This window comes from Semicossyphus pulcher, unplaced genomic scaffold (genome assembly GCF_022749685.1).
Source record: "Semicossyphus pulcher isolate SPU_LCO1_2020_fin unplaced genomic scaffold, fSemPul1.0.p SCAF_5, whole genome shotgun sequence".
In the NCBI taxonomy this organism is placed as follows: domain Eukaryota; kingdom Metazoa; phylum Chordata; class Actinopteri; order Labriformes; family Labridae; genus Semicossyphus; species Semicossyphus pulcher.
In genome coordinates this window covers 17,875,227-17,899,711 of record NW_027211726.1, presented here as the reverse complement: position 1 = coordinate 17,899,711, position 24,485 = coordinate 17,875,227, and the positions used below count along the sequence as shown (strand labels likewise).

At 42.6% G+C, this 24,485-nt stretch overlaps 3 protein-coding genes across 4 annotated transcripts; 2 read left to right on the top strand and 1 right to left on the bottom strand.

The window, feature by feature from the left end:
• The first annotated feature begins 405 nt into the window (after window positions 1–405).
• Window positions 406–5,706, top strand: klhl7 (kelch-like family member 7). The gene is made up of 12 exons (XM_069680920.1): window positions 406–824; window positions 935–1,037; window positions 1,965–2,058; window positions 2,193–2,317; window positions 2,501–2,676; window positions 2,802–2,976; window positions 3,238–3,380; window positions 3,568–3,808; window positions 3,907–4,108; window positions 4,404–4,501; window positions 4,606–4,789; window positions 4,948–5,706. Exons 1-12 carry the CDS (start codon window positions 696–698, stop codon window positions 5,186–5,188), a joined length of 1,911 nt encoding a protein of 636 aa, XP_069537021.1. The 5' UTR covers window positions 406–695; the 3' UTR covers window positions 5,189–5,706.
• Window positions 5,707–5,732: 26 nt separating this feature from the next.
• aste1b (asteroid homolog 1b) lies at window positions 5,733–12,610 on the bottom strand. The gene is made up of 7 exons (XM_069680919.1): window positions 12,496–12,610; window positions 11,534–11,785; window positions 10,224–10,490; window positions 9,153–10,093; window positions 8,791–9,022; window positions 8,523–8,688; window positions 5,733–6,885 (listed from the first exon to the last, which is right to left on the bottom strand). Exons 2-7 carry the CDS (start codon window positions 11,769–11,771, stop codon window positions 6,561–6,563), a joined length of 2,169 nt encoding a protein of 722 aa, XP_069537020.1. The 5' UTR covers window positions 11,772–11,785; window positions 12,496–12,610; the 3' UTR covers window positions 5,733–6,560.
• smarcc1b (SWI/SNF related BAF chromatin remodeling complex subunit C1b) lies at window positions 12,405–22,435 on the top strand. Of its 2 annotated transcripts, none has more exons than XM_069680918.1 (28): window positions 12,405–12,645; window positions 12,924–13,043; window positions 13,357–13,442; window positions 13,520–13,601; window positions 13,688–13,780; window positions 13,923–13,992; window positions 14,080–14,149; window positions 14,229–14,304; window positions 15,062–15,187; window positions 15,319–15,401; window positions 15,489–15,595; window positions 15,684–15,743; window positions 15,888–15,916; window positions 16,011–16,126; window positions 16,216–16,287; window positions 16,366–16,479; window positions 16,694–16,847; window positions 16,937–17,047; window positions 17,978–18,037; window positions 18,191–18,449; window positions 18,535–18,603; window positions 18,693–18,739; window positions 18,850–18,952; window positions 19,040–19,179; window positions 20,897–21,031; window positions 21,303–21,435; window positions 21,572–21,658; window positions 21,750–22,435. In XM_069680918.1, the coding sequence occupies exons 1-28, from the start codon at window positions 12,469–12,471 to the stop codon at window positions 21,815–21,817; spliced, it is 2,847 nt and encodes a 948-aa protein (XP_069537019.1). In that variant the 5' UTR covers window positions 12,405–12,468; the 3' UTR covers window positions 21,818–22,435. The 2 variants fall into 2 exon arrangements, with proteins under 2 accessions (XP_069537019.1, XP_069537018.1); XM_069680917.1 differs by having other exon boundaries at window positions 15,316–15,401.
• Window positions 22,436–24,485: the final 2,050 nt, after the last annotated feature.

The following is a 24,485-nucleotide window of genomic DNA, read 5'->3' as shown; positions in this document are numbered from 1 at the left end:
GGTCAATTATTCCCGACAATGCGTCTCAATGTAGTCCGCATTCCACATGACGTCAACGTCATGCGACTACTGATTAAACTTCTCTGCCTGGTTTTATTATCTGGTGTACTGCACAGATTTGAAGGTAGCAGACAGGTGCGCCTGTAGGTGAGCTGAAGCAGCGAGGTAAAAAAAAGAAGAAGCTGTAATTCAGTTCATCAGTAAGTTGTGTGATTCAATGTGTTATCTGCTATTTCAAAGGATTCAAACAATTATATTGTTATTGTTCTGAACATTTTCCCTATATCTACGAAGGTGTATTAAAGAGAAACCAGTTTCGCAATTATGCAGGTTAACGTATAATATATCACGTCCGTCGGTAGAGGGCGATGATGAGTCTGTGTAACCAGAACAGAAACCGTAGAAGAAGAGGGGAAAAAACAACCCAGCTAAGTTCTAGCTTAAAAAAATGCTCAAGTCCAGGACATTTTATTAGATTTTAAACGCCTGGCAGCAAGTTCGTCTTAATGTTTTCCTAAACGACATTTTAAGGAATAACTGCCTTCAAAACAGCGGCATCAAATCGCAAACTGCTGGATGCTAGCAAGCAAACTGTCTGTGCAACCACAAAGAAACTGCAGCTGCACACTGCTGTACAGGGCTGCTTCAAGTGTTATTTTTAATTTAACCTGACGGGTGACATTATTCAAGCTGACATGACGGGGGTGGCCTCTCCAGAGAAGGCGTCAAGCTCCAAGAAAAAGAGCGAGAGGAAATGTGCCACCAAAGAGGAGTACAGACAGCTGTCCGGCATCATGGGAGTCATGAACAACCTTAGGAAACAGGTGTGTGTGTGAGACAAGAGGATAAGTGTATGTCTGTAACAGGGCTTCTACTGTATGTGTGTTATCCTTCGGTCCTGACACTTTTAAACTGTTTTGTGTTTTTCCTTCAGGGTACTCTCTGTGATGTGACCCTGGTGGTTCAGGGGAAACACTTTCCTGCCCACAGAGTGGTGTTGGCAGCTGCCAGTCACTTCTTCAGCCTCATGTTCACCAGTAAGTGTGCACACAAAAACATATGGACAGGACAGACATGCTAAAGGTTTTGTATAATGAGCCTAGGTAAAAGACATTTGCCCCTGATATTATGGGGGGCTATGATTTGATAAAGAAAAATATTATTATTTGTGAGTTCACAAATAACTAGATGCATTGAACAAATACCTATAAATAAGCACCTTTATTTCTTAAAAATAGTATTGAAAGTTAAACAAGAAGCTAATTATTATAGCTCCTGATTTTCAGTCTCAATAATTATATGGAAAAGATTCTGCAATCTTTTTTGTAATTAAACGCGAGATACTTGTGCTCTAATGATAAGGATAAGCGCTCAGTGAAGAAACCCTCCCTTTGTGCCCTCATACCAATACTTATAATTAACCTACCACACGACCCTTAGTGGTCACCGCAACCCAAGCAGCATTGCCAGCTTCAACATACCCAGTCTCCGTTATGTGAGCTCCAGGTATTGACATCACCGATACTACAATAATGTAAGGACAAAAGAGAAGAGAAGAGAGAGTGAGGAAGATGGGGATTAAAGTGGGGGGTGACCCTATCCCTAAGCCAATACTACCTACCCTACCAAATGGTTTTCAGGTGGTCACCTACCTTCACCGATGTTTCGTCAAGTCAGTATGGTGACTTATTAGCTGCAGGCTCAAAGGAAAAGGTCTGGTAATAGATTAGAACTTTATTAATCCCGGAAGAAATTCTCGTGCCAGAGTGTTCCAAAAAACAAGATATATAAAATAACTCAAATATAAGCGAAATATGCAATATAAAGTGTACTATGGGTTAAATGCTAAGAGACAGTGCCTAATATAATAACAATAGTAAAATAAGATAGTATAGTAATAGCACATTTACAATAGTACAATAATCATGACATAAAGGAGATATTGTTATTTTTCTCTCTTCTAGCCAGAATGATGGAGTCGATGTCCCATGAGGTGGAGCTCAGGAGCGCTGAGCCGGAGATCATCCAGCTATTGATTGAATTTATCTACACAGCTCGGTAAGAAATTTTGTCCATAAGTTAATAATAAACACTTACATACAGTGTATTAACCGTACAGGAGAGTAGACCATCCTCCTATGTAATGAGAAGTACCCTGTTTATGGTACAGTGTGTGTCTGTTTATGTGCCAGGATCTCTGTGAACAGCAGTAACGTCCAGTCTTTGCTGGATGCCGCCAACCAGTATCAGATTGAGCCTGTGAAGAAAATGTGTGTGGAGTTCCTCAAAGGACAAATTGATGCGACAAATTGCCTCGGTAAGAACATAAATACAACAAAGGTTAAGTTTGTATTTGCTAAGCCTTTAACTGCTACACCTCCTTAATTTCTTAATACTACAATAATAATTAAATAACCAGGCAAAGGCAAACAAGTCCCTCTGAGTGACTTAAAACTGGTACTTGAGTTTGTTAACAGATCCTTGTCCTGTCCTGTTGCAGGTATCTCCGCCCTGTCAGACTGTATGGACTGTCCCGAGCTGAAGGCAGCAGCAGAAGACTTTTTCCAGCTTCACTTCACTGAAGTCTACAAACTAGACGAGTTCTTGCAGCTGGACGTCTCACAGCTCACACATCTCCTGCATCAGGACAAACTCACCGTCCGTGCTGAGGCCCAGGTAGACATGTACACCCTGTTTAACTGTATGCTTTTGTGCTATCAATGTTGAGGTGCTCAAGGAACGCTCGTATGTATATGTAACTAAATGTTCCCAAATGTTGTGTCATTGCATTTGCGGTTTAGATTTATGACGCAGCAGTGCGCTGGCTGAAGTACGATGTGTGCAACAGACAGCAGTACATGGTGGAGGTGTTGGGATGCGTTCGCTTCCCTCTGGTCTCCAAAACGTTCCTCTCCAAGACGGTGCAGGCTGAGCCGCTCATCCAGGACAACCCCCAGTGCCTCAAGATGGTCATCAGTGAGTCGGAGGAGAGAGGAAGACAAATATAACCATCATTTACAAATAGACATTATAAAAACCCTGAATATTGGCTGTACTTTACTCATGGATTTTACATTATGTTGATCTTGGCTAAACTATCTGCATCATACTCTCAGATCATTAAGATTCACGTGAGCTAACTGACGTTAACACCACTTCAGTGCTAAGGTCTATTGGGTTGACATGAACACACACAGAAAACACAACTAAAACAGCCTGTGATTTTTTTAATCCCAGGTGGGATGCGCTACCACCTGCTGTCTCTGGAGGATCGAGAGGATCTGGGAGAGAGCAGCCGACCGCGACGCAAGAAGCACGACTACCGCATCGCTCTGTTCGGAGGGTCCCAGCCTCAGTCCTGTCGCTACTTCAATCCCAAGGTACCAAACTAATTTTACCCACAGACGCGAGGTGATCGGTAAAAGTAAAAGCATTTGACCTCTTTGGATTGTTTAAACAGTATAATCCATATTAATTGGATGAGATATTGCACAAACAATAGCTATAGTTTTGTGTAGTTATATCTATTAGAATCATATTTAAGAGAAAGTCTGGGTTTCCATTCAGGACTCCAGTTGGACAGACATCCGCTGCCCCTTTGAGAAGCGCCGCGACGCCACCGCTGTCTTCTGGGACAATGTCGTATACATCCTGGGTGGCTCGCAGCTCTTCCCCATCAAGCGCATGGACTGTTACAACGTCCTGAAGGACAGCTGGTACTCCAAGCTGGGTCCGCCCACGCCTCGAGACAGCCTGGCGGCCTGCGCCGCCCAGGGAAAGATCTACACGTCCGGGGGCTCGGAAGTGGGTGAGTTTAGAAAGGTTGGAATAAAATTGCTGTTAAAGATATCCCATTTCTGGAAGCATTAAATCGTGGTGTTGCATGCTGTTCACGTCTGTCTGCAGGCAGCTCAGCTCTCGACCTTTTCGAATGCTACGACACAAGAACGGAGTCGTGGCAGGTGAAAAGCAGCATGCTGATGGCTCGCTGCAGTCACGGCTCAGTGGAGGCCAACGGGCTGATCTATGTCTGTGGAGGAACGGTGGGCAACAATGTGTCGGGCATGATCCTCAACAACTGTGAGGTGTACGACCCCAACACATCACAGTGAGTTACATTACCAAGAAGCACAGAGCTGCACAAAAAAAAAAATATTTGATATATAATTCCTTATGGGTTCCTCAAGGCTTTTATAAAACTACTAGGTCTGGGAGATTTTCACTCCGGCAAGAGTGAAAGTTTTTTTCCTTGACAATGTGCAATCATTTGCACGTACATTAAAAAAAAAGTGGTAAATCACATAATGAGATTGTTTTACTACTACAATTACATGTGTTCTTTATTACCATCTAATTATACTGATACACAGATGCCTTCCTTGTCCTTGTCTGTTTGTCCATAGATGGAGGGCGTTGTGCGGGATGAGAGAGGCCAGGAAGAACCATGGGCTGGCTGTGGTCAACAACAGGATCTATGCTGTTGGAGGGCAGGGGGCAATAGGTACAAAAAATGCATACTTATATAACCACTACACTCAAAAAAATGAATATTCCTGTAATAATACAACATAATGCTTTATAAATAAACTGTTTATTTCCTTCTAGGTGGACTAGAATCGGTGGAATACTACGACATTGCCAGTAATGAGTGGCGTGCTGCAGCGCCGATGCCGTGGCGAGGTGTAACGGTGAAGTGTGCGGCGGTCGGGGATGTCATCTATGTGCTGGCGGGGTTCCAAGGTGTGGGGAGGCTCGGGCACGCGATGGAGTACCACACTGAGACTGACAGGTTGGTACTGAAGAAACAACTGCTTTGACATCCAAATTGTTTGGATCCACTATTTTTGAATCACTAATTCTTGCTGTCCAATCCACCCACCATCACTGTATGTGTACATCATTACTCCTGTCACACACTGTCTAAATTAGTTTCCTTCCATGTATCAGGTGGGTGACTTGCAGCAAGGTGCGAGCATTTCCTGTCACCAGCTGCCTGATCTGCGTGGTCGACACGTGCGGAGTGAACGAAGACGAAGACATGGAACTCATAGACACTCAGTCGCACCCTGCGTCCGCTGCACCCGCTGCCTCTGCTGCCTCTGCTGCCTCCGCTGCCTCCGCTGCCTCCACTGCCACCGCTGCCTCCACTGCCTCCCCTGCCTCTGCTTCAACCCCGTCGTCCTCGTAGGACAAGAGGGAAGAACGGTTTGTATTAAGTTGTGACGTTTGATGACAGTTGTGAAAACTGAAACTAATGTAAATATTTACTTTGTATATCTGCGTTTGTGTTTTTGTTCAGTAACTGTTTAACTGCAGTGACATTTCTATTAAACGTTTGTGCCAAAATGTTTGGTTCTCATGTTAAAGTGCCAGTGGGAGAGTATCCACAAATGTACGTTTAAGGGGACAAAGGGACTGAAAGTTTGATTCTCAGGCTGCTTTAGAAGAAAAATCCCCCCAAAAAGATTTTATTTGATATCTTGTTCCTTATTTTAAAGATCTCTGTTCTGTTTTTTGTAGCATGTTAACTACATATTGTTACAGTGTAGATATACTTCATTTTTTATTGTTGAATCTTAGTTGTTTCGTGCATACATTTTTTTAAGACCGTTGGTGAAAATCTAAAAGCTTGTGAACAGTTTATTCTCAGTCATATGTGGTAAAAACTAGCCGAACAATAATGGAAATAAAGTGTCATGGACTTTTTGTGTTTGAATTCATGTTTTCTTTTAATGTACAAAAAGGAGTAAGCACCAAATTCATTCATTATTAAGGCATTAAAGATAAAATGACATCTCATACGTTGTAAAAAATGACATTAGCTGCCAACTTTTTGGTCAACAGAGATGATAACATAAGACAGTCACTGTTTGAATCTTGTGTTGCATTAACTTCAGTCACATTAGTTTGAATAACAGCTGCAGAAATCTGCTAAATTACGGAAAGAGTGTGCTTTAGAAAAACTGATCGCAGATGTATTGACATTACTTCATTCGACACAGCCTGTAAATGTTGCTGATGAAGGTAAAATGAGTGCAATAACATGACGGAGAAGCTCTGTGGTAACTAGAAGTGCAGTTATTTGACTTTTTGTGGCATTCCCTGAGCGTGTTTATTAAAGGGGGGGTATTATGCTAATTTCAAGCTTCATATTTGTGATACCTGTGGAGTAGCTTAGCATAATTTACAGTTAAAAAGAACTCACACTGGCCCTCATACAGCTTCTGCCTGAAATGACTCAAGACAGCTCTGTCCCTTTAAGAAAACCCCGCCCCACAAGCCCGCTTTCTTCTGATTGGCCAGCTCTCAGAAGCCTGCTGAGGCTGCAAGTGTAGAAAAAACTGTGTGAAACCTGGCGTTCACAGCAGACTGAGCTGAGAAGCCTGTGGATTACGCCAACATACTTTTACCTACGCATTTGAAACTTCACCCACGTTTAGTCTGAACATTGTAAAATTATATATATGTCTTAAAATGTGAAACAGCATAATACCCCCTCTTTAAACACTGGAATGTCCTTCCTCATTTGGCCCCCAGCAAGTTAATTTCTCTCTGCTGCCTTACCACTCATCAAACTGTTCCTCGCTCATCAGGAGAGCAAACCTGTTGTTCATCTCCTCAACCCCTCTCCCCCCTCCCCACGCTCCTCTCCGACCTCCACCTCGACCTCCACCTCGACCTCTCCTTCCCCGGCCTCCACCGCCTCTCCTCCTCCTCCCTGCTGCCGAAGAGGAGGGATGGGTTCTGGAGCTGCAGTTCCTCACAGCGTCCAGCAGGCAGGAGTAGAGCTGTCCGGATAAGGAACCCCAAGATAGGAAGGATTCAGGAGCACTGCCTCCTTTCAGGTACCGGAGGAGGCCGTGCACCAACGTACCGCTGAACAACCTGACACACACACACACAGTTAAGTGCTTAACACAGTTAAAAACACAGCACTAAGACCACTAAAAGAAATATGACTTATCTAATCTAGTAAATTATCATAGTATATGACAAAAAAAATAAGAGACCACTCCAATTGTACGATAAATCAGAATCTCTCTCTTCATGTCATGGAGCCCAATCCAGATGTGAACCCCCCTGAAAACCTCCTGAGTGTGATCAAGAGGAAGATGGATGGTCACAAGCCATCGAACAAAGCCAAGCCACTTAAATGTATGCTCCAAGAATGGCCTAACGTCACCCCACAGTCAAAGACTAGATGCATGAACGCTGTAATTCTTTGTTAAAGTTAAAACATTGGTATTTTGTTGTTTAAACATGAACATGAACGTGTTTTCTTTGCATTTTTCGAGGTCTGAAAAACATATTTGCATATTTTTTGTTATCCTAACCAGTCGTCGTTTTCTGCAAATAAAATACCTCAATGAGAATATTTAATTAGGAAGTATTCTCTTTATACAGATTCTACATAGAAATCCGTTTGTAGTACACTTGGTCGAGTAATATTGACCAATCACGAATCAGCAGGCTGCGGCATATGCAGGAAAAACGGCTGAACGTAATGCCCCATAATCATCCCGGCTCCCATCAGCAGCTATTTGACGATGATTAAGCTTCTTATTAATCTTAAGCACTCTTATTAATTAAATTGTTTCCGGTTAGCCATTCTAGATCTAAAATTCAACTTGAGATAAATTCCCTGACACGCCGTCACAAAAGCCGTTCAGCGTTTAAATTTCCCGACTTCCTCGAATGCATCAGAAATGATCGATCCGACCTCCGTTCAACAAACGAGCATTTTAAAAGTAGTTTTCTTCTCCTCTTGAGGGCAGAACTGACAAAGCTTCATTTTGACTTTTTACAAATCTGCAACATGATGTTGAAATTTCGGCAAAGGTAAGACCCGTTAATTAAAGTAAATCACAGGAAAAGCGGGTTATTTTTCTGTAAACAATGCAGCACTTGGAATAAGAAGTCTTGTCTGGAAAAGTTGTCTCTAACCACCAGCTACACGCCCCGGCATATTCACTGTTGTCCACAGAGGCTATATCGTCGATGGGATCCGAGATTGATTTGGAAGTAATGAGAAATATCGTTGACAATAAAACAAAAGTTGATTTTACTCAAACACAAACCTATAAATGGTAGAACATATTTTACTTACTTTTATACTTTTATATTTAAACATCTTTTAATCCGTGCAGTGCAATAATTCTGTGCAACATTATTATTCTTGTTCAATTTTATGTGCAATTACACAATCCAAAGTTGTATCTATCTATAGGTGAAGGGTGTACATAGTGAATATATAGTTTTTATTATAATTCTAATTATTATTTTATCCTATGATTGTTGTCTGAATTTTCGATATCTATGACTTAATTACACTTTTTCCTTTTCTTTGACTCTTGAGTTTCTTTTTTTAATTATATTACGCTCGGCTCACCCAAATGAATTTGAGGAGAATGCAATTTTAAAACATCAATAATGACATTAGTTATTAGCTGCAACTCTTGTTTTCAGAGGTGGAAAACTCATACTGTGTATTATTTCTCCTCTTTCATGTCCATGTGTCTTACCATGAAACGTGGGGTTGTTCCAGTGGCAGCTGTAATAGCTGATTGAGACACATTGCACTCCAGAGGCAGGCCTGCCATTGGCTGAAACTGTGAGCCGCTCCAACATCTAACCCCCGTCTCTCCCCCGGCCTCAGACGCTGTCCATCCATCGCTGCCAACACGTGCTCTGTTCGATGATACACAGCAGCAACATGTTATAAAGGATGGATCATTGTTTGCCTGTTACTGAGATATATTTCAGTGTTTGTAACCTTGTGAAACAACTAACCAGCATGTTGGTCGTGTGTACCCCCAGTCTGGTTATTTAAGGACAGCTCTCCGTAAACTAAGCCTAGCACCAGAGCCTGGAGCTGGGGCTGTGAGGGTGTCGGTTTGGCCTCTCGCAGCCAGAAGTCGGTCACTGCTACAGCCAGCCGCAGGTGGAGAGGAACATATTCCAGGGCAGACTCCTTCGTGCCCAAGACTTCAAACATGACAGCAGAACGAAGTGCTTCAGGAGCCTGGACAAATAAAGGGAGAGGACTGTAAGAAATGTAAGCAAATCCCATGAACAAGTTTTCAAACTAAATTCTATAAAGCAAAATTGTTGTCATTAGAGACACAATACCTCATATTCGTTGTCATGTTTACCTGGCTGAGTGTATCCAGGCATATGAATGTTCTGGGGGGACATGCCTCCACCTGGTTTTTCTTCAAGTTCAGCTCAAGACGGTCGTACTCATCTACAAAAATCGAGGATCCAGCACCCTGAGTCTGGACTGCACTCACACCAGCTCCTACATTCGCACCATGCTGACCCCAACCTCCACTGACCTGAAAGCCTCCCCTCCCCCTTCCCCCTCTCCCACCTCTCATACCCTGGCTGATATTTTCTTGCACCCTCACATCCCCTGCTTGAACATCTTGCAGCAATATCCCATACACAGCCTGACGTATGGTTCTGGCACAACAGTGGCTGCTTGCTTGCTTGCTATTCTCCACCTGCGGCATGAGAAGGACCCTGTGCATCACCAAGGCATCAACCGCCAAGGGGGGCAACAGACCCTGCGCTGCAGCCAGAGAAAGGGACTCTGGCAGCCTAGAATTTTGCCTTCCAGGAGGTGCTCCTCCGGAGAACCAGCAGGCCAGAGAGCTTTGCGGTGTGACGTAATACTCCTGCATCAATGTCCACAGCTTCGAACTGTGCCCACCCTTCTGTCCTCTCCTGCCCCTCCCGCCTCCATCTCTGCCTTCCTCCTCCATTAGACTGCTGATTTCATCCAATGCCTCTGCAGGATATGAGAAAGCAGACAGCCAGAGTAGGATGCCCTCAATGCGAGAAATGGGTGCCCTACCTTTACTACCTTTCCCTAATCCAATCACACCTATTGTCCCCAGGATGGTTTCAGCCTCTCCTGGAGTACCGTAGTCATTTCCGGTCAGGACAGCAAATAAAGGAAGCAACTCCCAGTTCAAGCCCCCAAACCAGCTACACAGCGCACTAGTAGTGTAGCGCCGAGCTGAGATGTAGCGGTGAGAGGCTTTACCGTTAAGGTGGGTCCACTGGAAGAAATTAAGTGGCAGGCAACCACCTAAGATAAGAACACAAAACACATAAACACTTTTTACAAAAGCAGCAAAATCAAGATGGATACCATTCATTACAATGGTATATTTGGATTCTTGTTAAAGTTAAGTAATAATAATGTTGTTATACCACACCTGGCAGGTCAAAGATGTAAAAATCACTGTCATTGGTCAGAACTGGGCAGTTCCACTGGTGAGCCAAACATGCGATTTCCCAGTCGGCCTCAGCCGGACACTGGACCAGTGGGACTCCGCTCTGCATGAGGACCTGAATAAACACTCTCCTGGTGAGGATGGGCAGAACAGAGCCATTGCGGCCATGTGAGAGACTGTCCGCCTCCTTTATTTTGGACTGCATGCGCTGTCGCAGAGTTGTAAACTTCTTATCACTGGGGTCAATCCCTAATAATCACAGACAAAAAGAGAGACAGATATTAAATGTTTGTGGGTGTAACAATTGCAGATAACTATAGGCTGCATTTCCACCACAGGAACTTCCCCTAAGGACTGGGGGCTTTAGAGGTGTTCAGTGCTTTTTCACTGCAGGGACTGTCGTGTCGAAAAAGGTCCAGACACAAGGGCCAGAAAAATGTCAGGACCCCTTGCCACCAGGTAATTAAGAGCACTCTTACAAAAATAGTTTAAGTCTTCAAAGAAAGGCTCAGCAGACAGGCAGGAAATGGATGTACAGACATTCTATACCAACAATAAGCTCCGAGTTACCCCGGAAGTTTGAAACTTGGGTTTTTATATGCTGTGAAGCGGTTCTCAGGGGCTTTCCAAGGCCGCCTCATCTTGCAGGTGCAACACTTGATATCAGAATAAACACACCGTTACCATTTCAAAATTAAAGCATTTGATCCTTCAACACATTGTTACCAGAATACATATTTCACACGAGTATGTGTTCGTCACTAAGATTATATGATTTACTTCACACTCAAGTTGATTATGGAGTTTCAAAAATGTCTTTAACAGGACCAGGGTCTAAGTTTTGATTCCAAAAGGTCCCTGATAAGGAGGTGGTACTCTCAAAAGGTACAGGTACTTTGGGGTTGGACTTATAACACTAGTCATTTCTTACTTGTTTATTGGTAGAAATGCAGGGACAAATGGGCTGGAGGAGCCTTTTAATCTCTTATAAGGGTAGCCCCTGTGTGACTCAAAGTCCTGGGTACTTTTAGAGGAAATGCAGCTTTAGACTGGTGCGGTTTGAGATTAGTTTTAACAAAAACGAGAAAACTACTCTTGTGTAATCCAATTCTTAAATAAGGAACTGACTACATTAAACAAAAATCTGACTATGACTTCTTAACGGTAATGTTAAACTAATGGGTTCACATTTCAGTTTTGGAGAGTGGTTGCTGTTCTGTTGATTGATTGTGAAAATACATACTTTTTGAATAACATCACTTAAAGGACTTTGCCATTCAAAACATTTTTACCTCCATCCAGGACAACATACGGCTGGATGTTACAGGCAGCCAACGCAGACAGGAAACGGGTGAGCAGGCAAGCGAAGGCATCATAATCCCCTCCATGCTGCTGGTCCAAACCGTTGTTAAAGTAGAGGCGGAAATACAGACTGCAGCCATCAATAACCAGGCGACTGTCCCTGAACTTAACATCTTGGAGAAGGTTCCTGTTCCCCTCCACGAAGGTGGTCAGACCATGGACACCCATAAGATCTCAAGGCCCTGGTAAAAAATGGAAAGAGGAAATAAATGAGTTACTCACGAGGGTGCTGGTGCTTCAGTGACACGCAGTAGTAGCTGGTTAGTCTGAGGGTGTGTTAAGTCTGAGGCAGTTATGGAAAAAGACGGAATAGATTCATAACATACTCGAAGCCACTGCTAAATTTAAATGACTGTCAGTTAAACAGAAGTTTGTATTTCCTAAGAGATCGTAAAATTTCCCCACAACGTATATTACTGCAATAAAACAATACATTTCTAAAGTACACTTTTAAACATCTAGTCTATTCGGAAAGACAAATCAGAATTGCAGCAGTAAGATATACGACTTTCTACGAACCAATATCACTTCACCTCACTTCTGTTTACATGCCTTGCGCAGTAATTTCCTTGTAAGTTTAACCTTCAAAATAAAAGTCCTGGTTTCTAATAAAGGACTGTATTCTCTTGTGCATAAAAAACACTATATGGTATTAAAATATATGCTACTGAATCAAAATATGTACATGATTAAAGTCTATAAAATAGGTAAAATTAAAAAAAACAGTTTAATATCAAATCATACAAAACCCTTATGCCGAACTGCAACAATGACGCTGTGTCTCGCGAGAGAAAGCGAGAACGCACAAGCTAGCAATCGCGCTAGCCAGTTTTGTTCTCCCGTTACGGGAATAATCTCGTTTATTATGGCCACAATGTCCGGAGGAACAAACCTCGGGGCTCCAGGCACAAGCCAAGCCTCCTCCTTAACATCTGCAAACCGGAAAAAAGACAGCAGTCCGTCCGCTAGGTTCTGGGAGAGTCCGGATACTTTAGCCCAGTTGGAGGTGGTGCGGCAGTGGATCGGGAAGCACTACAAAAAGGTAGTTAGCTGGCTAGGAAGCTAGCTTACAAGCTAGCCGCCCCCTGCTAGCAAGTCCTGTGGCTCAGACTGTAAACAAATGTCTCATGCTGGATACGTTACACCTCCAATGGCTAAAAAATTAGTTAAGATGTGCTGTCTCTTTATAATAAATAGAATAGACGAAATGCAAATACAGTCAAATCCCTGAGGTTAAGCAGACTAAATACAACCGTTAAGTTGGTGAGAGAAAATGAAACATTCTTATCATATCTACCTCTAAATGTGTGTGTCTTTCAGTATGTGCTGGTGGATGCTCCATCATGTCAAGCTCTAGCTGCTGTGACCCTGCAGCTTCTCCAGTTCCAGGAGGAAGCCTTCGGTAGACAAGCTGCCAGTCCTGTTCTCACCAAACTGCCTGTGAGTCCATCCATCACTGTCTTTCTCTTAAAATTGTGTATTTTTAAGTTTGATTTAGTCCATTTTGTGTTTTTACAGAAATGGACATCACTTTTATACTCATTTTCATAATCATTGCAAGTATAAAGAAATATACTTGTATATAATTCCAGAGATACATATGTTTGACAGTAATATAAAAGCAAAACTGTAGTCACCCAGTCCTGACATGATAATAGGAATTAAAGAGGATAAAAAGACAACAAATCTCAAAGCTTCTTTTTCCATCAAGATGGGTTAAATGTCTGCAAGACTGACTTAAATTTCTTTGCAGGCACAATGCTTCCTGGACCTGCGGCCAGGGGGTGGTCTGTGCCATATCCTTGGCACTGCCTACAAGTTCAAGGCTGAGCAAGGCTGGTGAGTTGCAGGTATTGACTTTTTCTTTCACTACAGGATCCTTCATATCATCTCACTCCTCTTCCTTTCTTTTACAGGCGAAGGTTTGACTTGCAGAATCCGTCAAGAACTGAGAGGAATGTTGAGATGTTTGGTTCTGTTGAAAGAGTCCTGATCCAGGTGATTGAAATCATGCATTTAAACTCATACACATCAGCCCATCATGGACTCACAACTAATGAACTTGTCCCTGTATTTGTTTTTAGAATAATTGTTTGTCACTGCCGGTGGCATATCTGGACCCTATGATTGATCAGGAACTGGCTAGCAGGCTTACAGATATTATCACCAAACACCAGGTAAAGTAATGCAGAAGAGGGTTAGTGGGCTGGGCGTTAGAGGGACAGGTGGATAAGAAGATGTTTATAGGTTAGAGTATACTGAGATAGGTCTGGCTTAATACTTTTTAGTGCTACTGGCTCACAGTTTGTCCTTCCACAGGGTACACTCACTGAGGACCGAACACTCGCCAGTCACCACATCTACCCCTCACCTGCTTCAACAGAAGAAGGTCAGTTAAAGACGGTGCATTTATATGTGTTTTAAAATGCCCAATACTCCTTTAACTAGATTAATATTTCATACCACCTATTTTCAGATGAATGGATGCGTCCTGTCATGCGGAAAGACAAACACATCTTGGTACACTGGGGCATGCACCCTGACAGGTAATGCATGATCACACACGCAGATGCTCATACACAAACAGAATACTTACCTGTTAGGTTTTTTGTCACTTTTCAACAGTTATGACAGCTGGCTGTCCTCAAGTGATGTCGAAGGAGAGGTTGAAGAGCCGCCACATTCAGAGAAGCCGCGGAGGGTTAGTACAACACTTTAAACTTAAGGACACAAGTTTCTTACACATTCATACACTGAAGGCGGAGGCTGCTATGCAAAAGTGCAAACTCCAATCAGGGTCTAATCATTCATGCAGAATCATAGACAGATAGCTATGCCTTCTGGAGCAATTTGGGGTTCAGTGTCTTACCAAAGGACACGTCAACACGTTAGCCCTTTTTACACTGCTGTTCCGCTTTAGCGCTGTAACGAAGCTCCGGCATCATGCAGCCCATCCTATTATACATTGGACCAAGCAATGCCGACGTTAAGCCGTCCCCAGTGTGTGTTTTTATAGCGTTCTGGCGTTGTGGAAACAAAACGTGCGTGAGGTGTAAACCATTCCACCTCTGTGTGTTTTACATAGAAGACGTAACAGAGGCGTAATAATCCCACCTTGAACTGGCAGTGTAAAAGGGGTCAACCTTTCAATTGAAAGACAACAGACTCTAACACTGCAGCAGTTAAATACAGTGCCCTAAAATAGGCACACCTTCCAAGGCGAACTTTAGGTGTGGGCAGGGACTGGATTTAAAAAACAGAAACAGACTAAAGACTAAAGTAGATTAAAAGCAACAACACATTTTGTCTTAGGAAACAGAAATGTTATGTTTATTTGCATATATAATGCTGAGATAAGCTCCTATCAGAAGTGGTTACTCATGACGCACACGCAGAGTCTCATTCAAATCTCCACCAGCACGTAGCACATTACAACTCATCTTATGTGTTTGCTCCAGGTCCATGCTGGCTGGGTTCTGGACACAGACGTTTTCAACGAGTGGATGAACGAGGAAGACTACTGTGTGGACGAGAGAAATGTACCAATCATTCCCCGCCGGCGGATTCACCTCCGAGACGAACAGGTTTGTGTGAAGCTGTCGGTGATCTGGAGTTCTTGCTAATGGAAAGATCTTATAGTTTCCTGATTGAGGCGCCAGCGAACCACGACACTTTCAATTCCACCCTTGATCCTTCCCTCTTACCTCTGCAGCAGGACACCAAGACAACCCCCTCCAAAAAACGAAGACGCTCCCCTTCTCCTCCCCCCTCCGAGGGCAGGAAGAAAGGAAAGAAGGGGTGAGAGACAGTAGTTTAACCAAACATTAGAGTATACTCTTGGTTTAAGTGTGCAGTTTCAGCATTGCTTTTTGTGTGTGTTCACAGGAGAAGACGTGGGCCACAGGAGGAAGAGCCAGAAGAAGACTTGACCAAAGACATGGAGGACCCTACCCCTGTTCCCAACATGGAGGAGGTTATACTACCCAAAAATGGTAAAACACTGAAAATAAACAGTGACTGGGGATTGATTGCATTAATGTCTTCCCATAACCGTATTTTCTTTTCCTGCCTCTCTTATAGTCAACCTGAAGAAGGACAGTGAGAATACTCCTGTGAAAGGAGGGACCATGGCTGACCTGGGTAGGTTTTAAAGTTCTTATTTAAGCAGAAAATGTTGCGTGTGTAAACGTTTCTTCCTGTTTAAATCATTAAAAACTACATTATACGGTTGGAATTCTTTTTACTCACCTATCTTTCCCCCGTCTTTCCCTTTTCCTTTTTCAGATGATCAGGAGGATGATTTCCCAGGAAGGGTAAACACTATGCCGTCTCCATCAAAATGTTTCTTCTCTCTAATGTGTTAGTTTCACTGTTCTTAAATGTACTCGTGTGTATGTGTGCGTCCAGGACGACGAGGATGGCAGAGCGGAGATCCCTCGCTTGTCAGAGGCAGAGGAAAGCATCCCAGAACAAACCCATCACGTCATAATCCCAAGCTATACGTCTTGGTTCAATAACAACAGGTAAATACACACCCTGATTAAAAATGAGCTGTTCTTCAGTACAACTTTGTCACCTGAACCCTTAACTCTTTTCTTTTTGTCTGTTCCAGTGTTCACGCTATAGAGAAACGTGCATTGCCTGAATTCTTTAATGGAAAGAACAAGTCCAAGTCTCCAGAAATGTGAGTACAGCAGACATTCAGTCCTATCAGCTTATTGAGACGTCGTCATTAACACATGATCTGTCCTGTACGCTGCAGCTACCTGGCGTACCGTAACTTCATGATCGACACATACCGCCTCAACCCCCAGGAGTATCTCAGTTCAACGTCCTGCAGGCGCAACCTCACTGGAGACGTCTGTGCTGTCATGAGGTATATTAAAACGTGTGGGTGTTTGCTAACATGCAATGTGTGCTTCATCCGCTAAATTAGGTGTACGTGGGTGTTGTGAATCTGTAGACAAATAAAATGTGTTAATGAGAGGAAGTAACATACGGCATGCGGGGTGTTTAATGTGTCTGTTGAGGGAGTTTTCCAGCTGAAACAGGTGAATAAGTACAAAGAAAAATATTTTCTCTGTGTCCAGGGTTCACGCCTTTTTGGAGCAGTGGGGTTTAATCAACTACCAGGTGGATGCAGAGAGCAGACCCCTCCCCATGGGACCCCCACCAACACCACATTTCAACGTACTGGCTGACACGCCGTCTGGCCTGGCCCCCCTGCAACACAAACCCCTGCAGGTAAAACACACACATGCAGAGAAGAAACACACGTTTGTGTTACGTGAAGTGGTCTCCTGATTAACTTGTTCACTGTCTCACTCGTGCAGGTTTCAGCCTCGCAGCACATGTTGTATTTCCCAGAAAAGACCAGAGAGAAGCCTTCAGACAGCCAGAACTTTGGCCTGCGCTCCGACATCTACACCAAGAAGCACCCTAAGGTGATACTAATATTACTTTAAAGAGGGGGTATTATGCTGTGTCACATTGTAAGACATATATATAATGTTACAATGTTGGATGTCCAGACTAAACGTGGGAGAAGTTTCAAATCTTCAGGTAAAGTATGTTGGAGTAATCTCCTGCTAAAAAGATCTCAGTCTGCAGGCTGCTGTGAACGCTCGCTTTCTGCAGACGCTTCACTTTGTGATGTCACAAAGTGGAGGAACGCTATATTTGGGCTTCTGCCCGAGACGCAGCAGAACATCCTGCCCCTGGCACAGTTCAAGGACACGCCCACCCAGCAGCTCAGCCTGCCTCGGAAATGTTTTTTCCCCCCACCACTGTGCTCAACGGCTCTGCTCGTCAAGTTGGTTCAGCATGTCTTGGAGGAAGTGTTTCTGTGGCTGTGAAGGAACGACATCAGTGTTTACTTTAACAAAGGACAAGAGCAGCAGACATTCATTTCAAATCGAAAAAAGTGCAATTTACTCTTTGCAGCCCAGCCACAGGGTTGGAGGCGTGCCTCCAACACTGAGCCCTCGGCAGGCTTTGGAGAGCTGGCCAATCAGTGCAGGCTTTTAGGGGCCGGGTTTCTTAAAGGGATAGAGCTCACTGAATCGTTTCAGGCAGTATCGGCTGTATTATATTTCAGGCTGTATGAGGGCCTGCACAGAGCACCAGTGTGAGAAAAGCGATGCGTTTTTTTAACTGTAAATTATGTAAATGAAGCTACTCCACAGGTATCACAGAGTGAAATATGAAGCTTGAAATAAGCATAATACCCCCCTTTGAAAGCTTGTTGTCTATTTATTTCTTTAAAGTTTTTCCATTTTATTTTCTATTTATTTAGCTTCCCATTTGCACATTTCAACAATCTCTGTGATTAAGAGTTCTTGTTATTCTAAAACTCTTCTTATGCCACGTCTCAGGCTAAAGGAGCGAGTGCAGGACGGGAATGGACAGAGCAGGAGACGCTCTTGTTATTAGAGGTAAGACGGTTACGTTTGTGGCTTTTCTATCACAGATCATAAACATGACTCATGACCCACCTTAAAAATAGAAATACTTTATGCTTTGATTGATTCAAATCTTTCACATAAGCCCTGAAGTTTTGCTCATCTCTCCCCTCCGTGTCTTCTCAGGCCTTAGAGGTCTACAGAGACGACTGGAACAAAGTGTCTGAACACGTGGGCTCCAGAACGCAGGACGAATGTATCCTCCACTTCCTCCGTCTGCCGATAGAAGACCCTTACCTGGAGGACTCCTCGGCCTCCCTCGGCCCGCTGGCGTACCAGCCCGTGCCTTTCAGCCAATCAGAGAACCCCGTCATGAGCACTGTGGCCTTCCTCGCATCTGTGGTTGACCCACGGGTAGCATCATCTGCAGCTAAGGCCGCACTGGGTGAGGGGACGGAGGGAGTTGTGTTAATTTGTGTGTAGTTTAGAGTGTGAAATGTCATGTGGTTATTCTACATCTTTGTCTTTAGAGGAGTTTTCCAGAACGCAGGAAGACTTGGTGGATAAGATCTCGGATACCAACCAGCCTGAAAAGACAGGTAAGACAGTAACATACATGTAACAAACAGTCTACAGTTTACATATAGTTTTATTTATATGCATTATTCTGTTTTCGTCTGTCCCGCAGAATTGATGGATGCAGAAAAAATGGAGACAAACTCCACCCCTCATCAGGTCAAATAACTTTAAGAGCTTACAGACTGTTTTATTCTGCTGGTGGTTTTTGAGTCTTACCTTTATTGTGCGTGTTTGTATGTGTGTTTGTGCATTTGGATCTGGTCCAGGTCCCTTTAAGGTCGGATGGGCTAAAGATAGAACCCAGTGGGACCAATGTCGAAGGAGTCAAAAGAGAGATTGCTGAAAATATACTTGGCGAGGATCGAGATGGTATGTAAATATATATTTATTTAAAGTATGTATTTATATCTCTTTACTTTCTGTGTTTACATTAAAGTGTTTCTTCCTCTTATTAAGGAGGGGTAGATGATGACGATAGCGTAGAGCGGCGGGACACAGACGTAGACGAGGGCAGAGTGATGGAGCAGGATCTGGTGGAGGCCAGCGTTGTCACGGCAGCAGCAGCTGCTCTGGCCTCAGCTGCCACAAAGGCCAAGGTAAAGCCCGCCCCTCTGCTTCACAGCAGACCAATCGCAGGAGAGTAAAGTGGTTGTCATTTTATAGAGGCTTTTTTTCCCAGTTGTTTCACAGTTCTGCTTGCAGCAAAGACAGGCACCATCTTGGAAATCACATTAACACCTTTCTCATATAAACGAGTAAATGTTGGATAAACAGAGGAGCTGAGATTTAAGATGGAGATTGTTTGAAAAGGATCATTTTAATGCAGGTTAGAAAAGTTTTTCTAGAGTGTAGCCCTGACGAAAAGGCAGCTCAGTTATCCTTAACATTTTGTTTAGGCTTATATCTATTCAAATATTTTGTCTTTTTTTTGTTTTCAGTTTAGATGTACTAAAAAATAAATGAAACAATGAAGACTCTTAGTTTAATAAGAAAAACCTTCAGATCTACCAGTGTTTTAAGCAATTAGAATATACCATAACAAAAATATTTTGTTCAATGAAGTAGTTTAAAGTTCATATATACGTACAATAATATTATTTTAAACGATACATGTCATGTGGACACCAGAGGTACATCACTACTATGTCTGAAAATCTGTATTATGATGAAAACAATCTTACATTTTTTCATCTGATTAACTATTAAATTCAACAGAGGAATTCAAATTTACAGTGCAGTTTACAGTTTAAATTATTTGTCTTTAAATAACAAGTAAGAAAATATGATTTGGCCTTAAAGCGCCAGTTTGCCGATTTTTCAACCTCAGTCCTGTCATGCTATTATGGGGAGCTAATGCCATTATGGTAGAAAAAATGCAATTTGGAGGACACTATCCGCTTCTACAATGGGCCCTGGAAAACCTCCGCCAGACTACGTAAAACGCGTCATCTGGCGGAGGCCAGGGAGCTCGCTAAACTACACTTCCTCAATCTAGGACGCCCGCCTCGGATGTCATGTCTCGTTCAAAATGGGCAGGTTTGAAATGTAGACTGCAGACCTGAAGATTTTTTAGACAATCCACCGGTATATTCTTGTCCTATTTCAGATTCTGTACCGCTCTGAGCCATTGCCTGCAGCGAAACGGTAGCATTTCACTCCAGAAATTTTAATAGGAAAATGACAATCCTTCATTATTTTGTGAAAGAGGCTGATTCTCCTTCTGCTTTCTATTTCCCTTTTCCCAGTCTTTGTGCTGAGCTACAGATCTGAGAGAGGTCAAAGAGTCAATACGCTCTCATAGTTGGCAAAAAAAAACCTTTCCCCTAAACCGAAAAATCTACCAAGCTTGTTGCGATTATGTTCTATCTTAGGTCTCAATGTTACTCTCTGCTTTTCCTGTCTTTTTGTTTACAAAAATGTTGTAAAAAGTGTTCCCGTCTACAATCATGGGCATCTACTGTGATAAAGACAGTTCTAGCAATAACACAAAGCTATGGCGGTGTGAGCACTTTAAATGTTTTACTGCCCGTTAGATCAATTGTTGTCCCTCCTCTAGTTGCTGATGATTGATTTGATAGTTCGCTTCCATTCAGCCTCCAAATTTATTTTCTCTCCATCACACGCTTGGTCACACCCAATTTATTCTCCCCTCCTCTCACCTCTTATCTTTGTCTCTCCTTCCTCTGTGTTTTTTTCCTTTCATCTTTACCACTACTACAAATTTCCATTCTCTTCCTTTCTAACTGTCACATGCGCTCACAGCCTCAATTATTTATGGTGCCCCTGAATTTCCTCGTGTTCTTGTTTTCGCAGCACCTGGCAGCTGTAGAAGAGAGGAAGATCAAGTCCCTGGTGGCTCTGCTGGTGGAGACCCAGATGAAGAAGCTGGAGATCAAACTGAGGCACTTTGAGGAGCTGGAGACCATCATGGACCGAGAGAAGGAGGCTGTGAGTGGACACAATGCAGTGATGAGATTATATCCTGATTAAGGCGCTTGTAATCTACACTACAAGCAGCAAGTGCTATAAAACTGTATAATCAGGACATTCTCATTAATTTCGGTGCATGCTGAGTTATTACAGCGGCACAGTGTCTCTCTCGCTCTCTCTCCACTCCTGCTGTGTACCCCTAGGCAGGTCTGAGTGTGTTACTGTGGTGAAGGAGAAAGCCTGTATTATAAACACTTCTTGTCTGTGTGTATCTTTGTGTTCCTCGCAGCTGGAGCAGCAGCGGCAGCAGCTCCTGTCAGAGAGACAGACGTTCCACACGGAGCAGCTGAAGCAGGCGGAGATGAAGGTTCGCCAGCAGAGGGAGCAGCAGGGGCAGCCGGGATACACAGCGCAGCACTCAGGTCAGGAATCAAGTGACACACTTACAAATCAAGGAGTTAACCCTTTTAGCACACGTGTTCAAACTGTAAAATGCATCCAGTGTCACAACACTCTTTATTTCTGCTCTGTTAAATTATGCTTAACATCCTCTTTCAGGCCAGGCCGTGCCAAACAGGATGATGCCTGGCGGGGGAAACACCCAGACCATGCCCCCTCGACATCCTGGAGCTCCTAATGGCATGTGTGAGTATTCCCCGCTGTTGCTGTGCATTCAAAATGTTGAGTCTGATTCTGTTCGTATCATGACATTTTAACTTCTCTGTTTCTGTTGCAGATCCGTCCTCGCAGCCTGATGGGATTGCCGCAGCTCAGCCGGGTCCTACAGCCCCAAGCGTCAACTGAACTCACCAGAAAACACACATAAAATATGTAACACTGGCATAAATGTTCAGGAGCAACTGTCAAAAATGTTAAGTCTGTAACTGTCCAGTAGTCTTTTGTTTATAGACACACAAGCACAGACATGGTTAATGTGTATTTGGTCAACGGCTCAGTCCGTCTTATCTGTGAAATATTTGTGCTCTGACGTCAGAGTTGAGAAATCTGAAGATTAAACTCGGCTCATTAAAGTTGTTTTACATGAAACTGATTCACCTTTTGTTTCGTTCCAACTGGTTTCATTATGTGAATGTGTGTGTGCGTATCATGCATGTCTGCAAGTGCCTGGCAGCTACACAACATAATCCAAACATCCTGTTTTCCTGTTTGCCTCTAACAGAGGGAATTTGTAGACTGAAGGTGCAAAAAGTTTTGGATACTTTCTTGTTCATTAAATGCATCAGTTGCATTCAACTCTGTGTTCTTATCTGACGGCTGCACACGGGGCGCGATGACCTCCATGTGAACTGTTATGACTCCTTGATACTTCTCCTGGTACTAACACAAGCGCAACTGTGCTGTCTTTCACTTCTCCATTCTTAACTTGCTTACACAGGAGTTTCTATTTCTGTAATAAAGCTCACAAAGACAAACTTCTCTCTCAGGTGTCATAAAGATCTCGCTCTAACCGGGCTCGTTCATTCATTCCTCAGGCAGGGTGAAAGAAAGACGTTTCTTTTTTAAACACGGCTGTTTACAGGATGAACGCGATGAGGTTATGTATTTAATTGTAAGAATATTAAAAGAAAAATGACAGTGAATCTTTCCTTCATACACCTACTTCTAGCCTAAAACTGATTTGTTGCTCAAAATAAAAAAATTTCTGATGAAGCTAAAAAAGATAACGCTCTTTGGTTATGTCTTCGTGATCATATGATAGCAGTTTTTCTGCCACAGAGCATCATTTTTCATTAATGGAACGCAATGTTGCAACACGGTCATTTATGTATTATTTATTTTTAGTAGTCGCCATCGTTCACAGCCTGTTTCAACAGCACTCTGGGATCAGCTGTGTCGTTCTGATTTAATGTGACCTTTTGGTTTCAGTATAACTTTTGTTCGTACCAGTACTCCCTGTAGAAAAACACATTGCGTCATTATCATATAATTTCTGTTCACACTTTGAGTTTTATTCTCACTCATTCGAGACAAAAAATCATCAACTTTAAATGTATTAACTGACATGGTTAAATGAACTGAAAGTCAATTTTCTAGAATAGGAGCTAGTTCATGACTTGTTTTTCGAGAAAACGTAATTGCGCCATCATTACGTTTAACAGAAAAACAGAAACGTATTTACTGTTAAAAGTGACCCAGTTGCCGGATTTTATACAATCATGTGTTGACCTCGAGCATAGACTGTATAAAAAGACCTTGTGTAGAAGGAAAGGAAAGGTCCATTCTTGAGCTTTGTCACCACCTAGTGGCAGCAAATGCTCCCTTTAACACACAGAATAAGCTTATAGTCAGTTTACAGTCTCTGCACATACAAGCATGGAGATTTTATTGCTTTTTCACCATGCATCAACCGCAAACAAACGGATTGTAGGAAGAAAAAAAGACAGGAATATTCAGGAAATTCAGGGTTTATTTATATTTTATTAATTGGTCCGTTAAAGAAAAATGTACTGTTCTGAAAAAAATTGATTTGATTAGTCGTCATAAGAAAATATATAGGCTATTGTTTGGCAGACTGATTATCTTTGTCCTGTCAAACTTTCATGAATTGACAATAAACAGATGATAGGTTTGTCTGTAAGTAAGTGATGTATCAGGTGGTGGCATATTTATTCTGTCTTCCTTATCTATTTTATTATACTCTCTGTGTTCTGCTCCCCTCTCTTGGAATAGCCTACAAATTGACTGGAAACTATAAAGAGAATTGGTCCCGCTGCCTGATTTTAAAGCTTGTATAAGTACAATGGTGAACGACTCGATTGGTTCTTGTAATTGTGCATAGGCATTTTAATATTTTAATGTTTTGACGCATGAATGCATATCTTCTGTGTTTCATTGTTGTTGATGTGTTTTGTCTGTAACTTTTATGCTGCAGTCTTGGCCAGGTCTCCATTGAAAATGAGATCATTGTTCTGCTCAACAGAGTAAAAGACCAACTTTTCCTGACAAAGAAGTGAAAACCAGTCAACCCTTTTAGTTAGTATTTCATTTTTTTTTTATGTTAAATGAATAACAACGGGTCATAGTTTTAATGTGCACACACCAATACCTTACATTGGCCTCAATTTGTTGTGTTTTGTACTAAATTGTTAGCATGCTAAGACGCCACAGCTGGGCCGAAATCACTCCTTACATAATAGTGCATAGTGACTTCGCCATTTTGTGTGTTCCACTGTCCATTTAGCTTTCTTGTTTTCTTGTTTTTATCTCTTTGCTGGTCCCACCCTGCGGCATCTGCGTGTAGTAGGCTATTCACTGCTAAACACTCCCTGAGAAAATGTTGCTTTTTAATGTCATATAGAGGAGTCAGCTTTAAAATTAGACTGTTTCATAACCTGGTAAAAACTCCTCACAATACATTTAATGTTTCTAAAAGAGTAAGCTCTTCGCCACTTTATCATTCTAACCTCATATAGGCCTTTAAACATAACTATATTATCTATAGTTGAAAGTA

Coding starts and splice junctions, on each gene's coding strand:
- klhl7 (XM_069680920.1), top strand. CDS start 696: ATGACGGGGGTGGCCTCTCCAGAGAAGGCGTCAAGCTCCAAGAAAAAG. Junction 2,059..2,192: donor GAATTTATCTACACAGCTCG/GTAAGAAATTTT, acceptor TTTATGTGCCAG/GATCTCTGTGAACAGCAGTA. Junction 4,790..4,947: donor TACCACACTGAGACTGACAG/GTTGGTACTGAA, acceptor TCCATGTATCAG/GTGGGTGACTTGCAGCAAGG.
- aste1b (XM_069680919.1), bottom strand. CDS start 11,771: ATGGGTGTCCATGGTCTGACCACCTTCGTGGAGGGGAACAGGAACCTT. Junction 10,094..10,223: donor TTACATCTTTGACCTGCCAG/GTGTGGTATAAC, acceptor TTCTTATCTTAG/GTGGTTGCCTGCCACTTAAT. Junction 9,023..9,152: donor GCCTGGATACACTCAGCCAG/GTAAACATGACA, acceptor TTATTTGTCCAG/GCTCCTGAAGCACTTCGTTC.
- smarcc1b (XM_069680917.1), top strand. CDS start 12,469: ATGGCCACAATGTCCGGAGGAACAAACCTCGGGGCTCCAGGCACAAGC. Junction 13,443..13,519: donor TTCAAGGCTGAGCAAGGCTG/GTGAGTTGCAGG, acceptor TTTCTTTTACAG/GCGAAGGTTTGACTTGCAGA. Junction 17,048..17,977: donor ACACCAAGAAGCACCCTAAG/GTGATACTAATA, acceptor GCCACGTCTCAG/GCTAAAGGAGCGAGTGCAGG.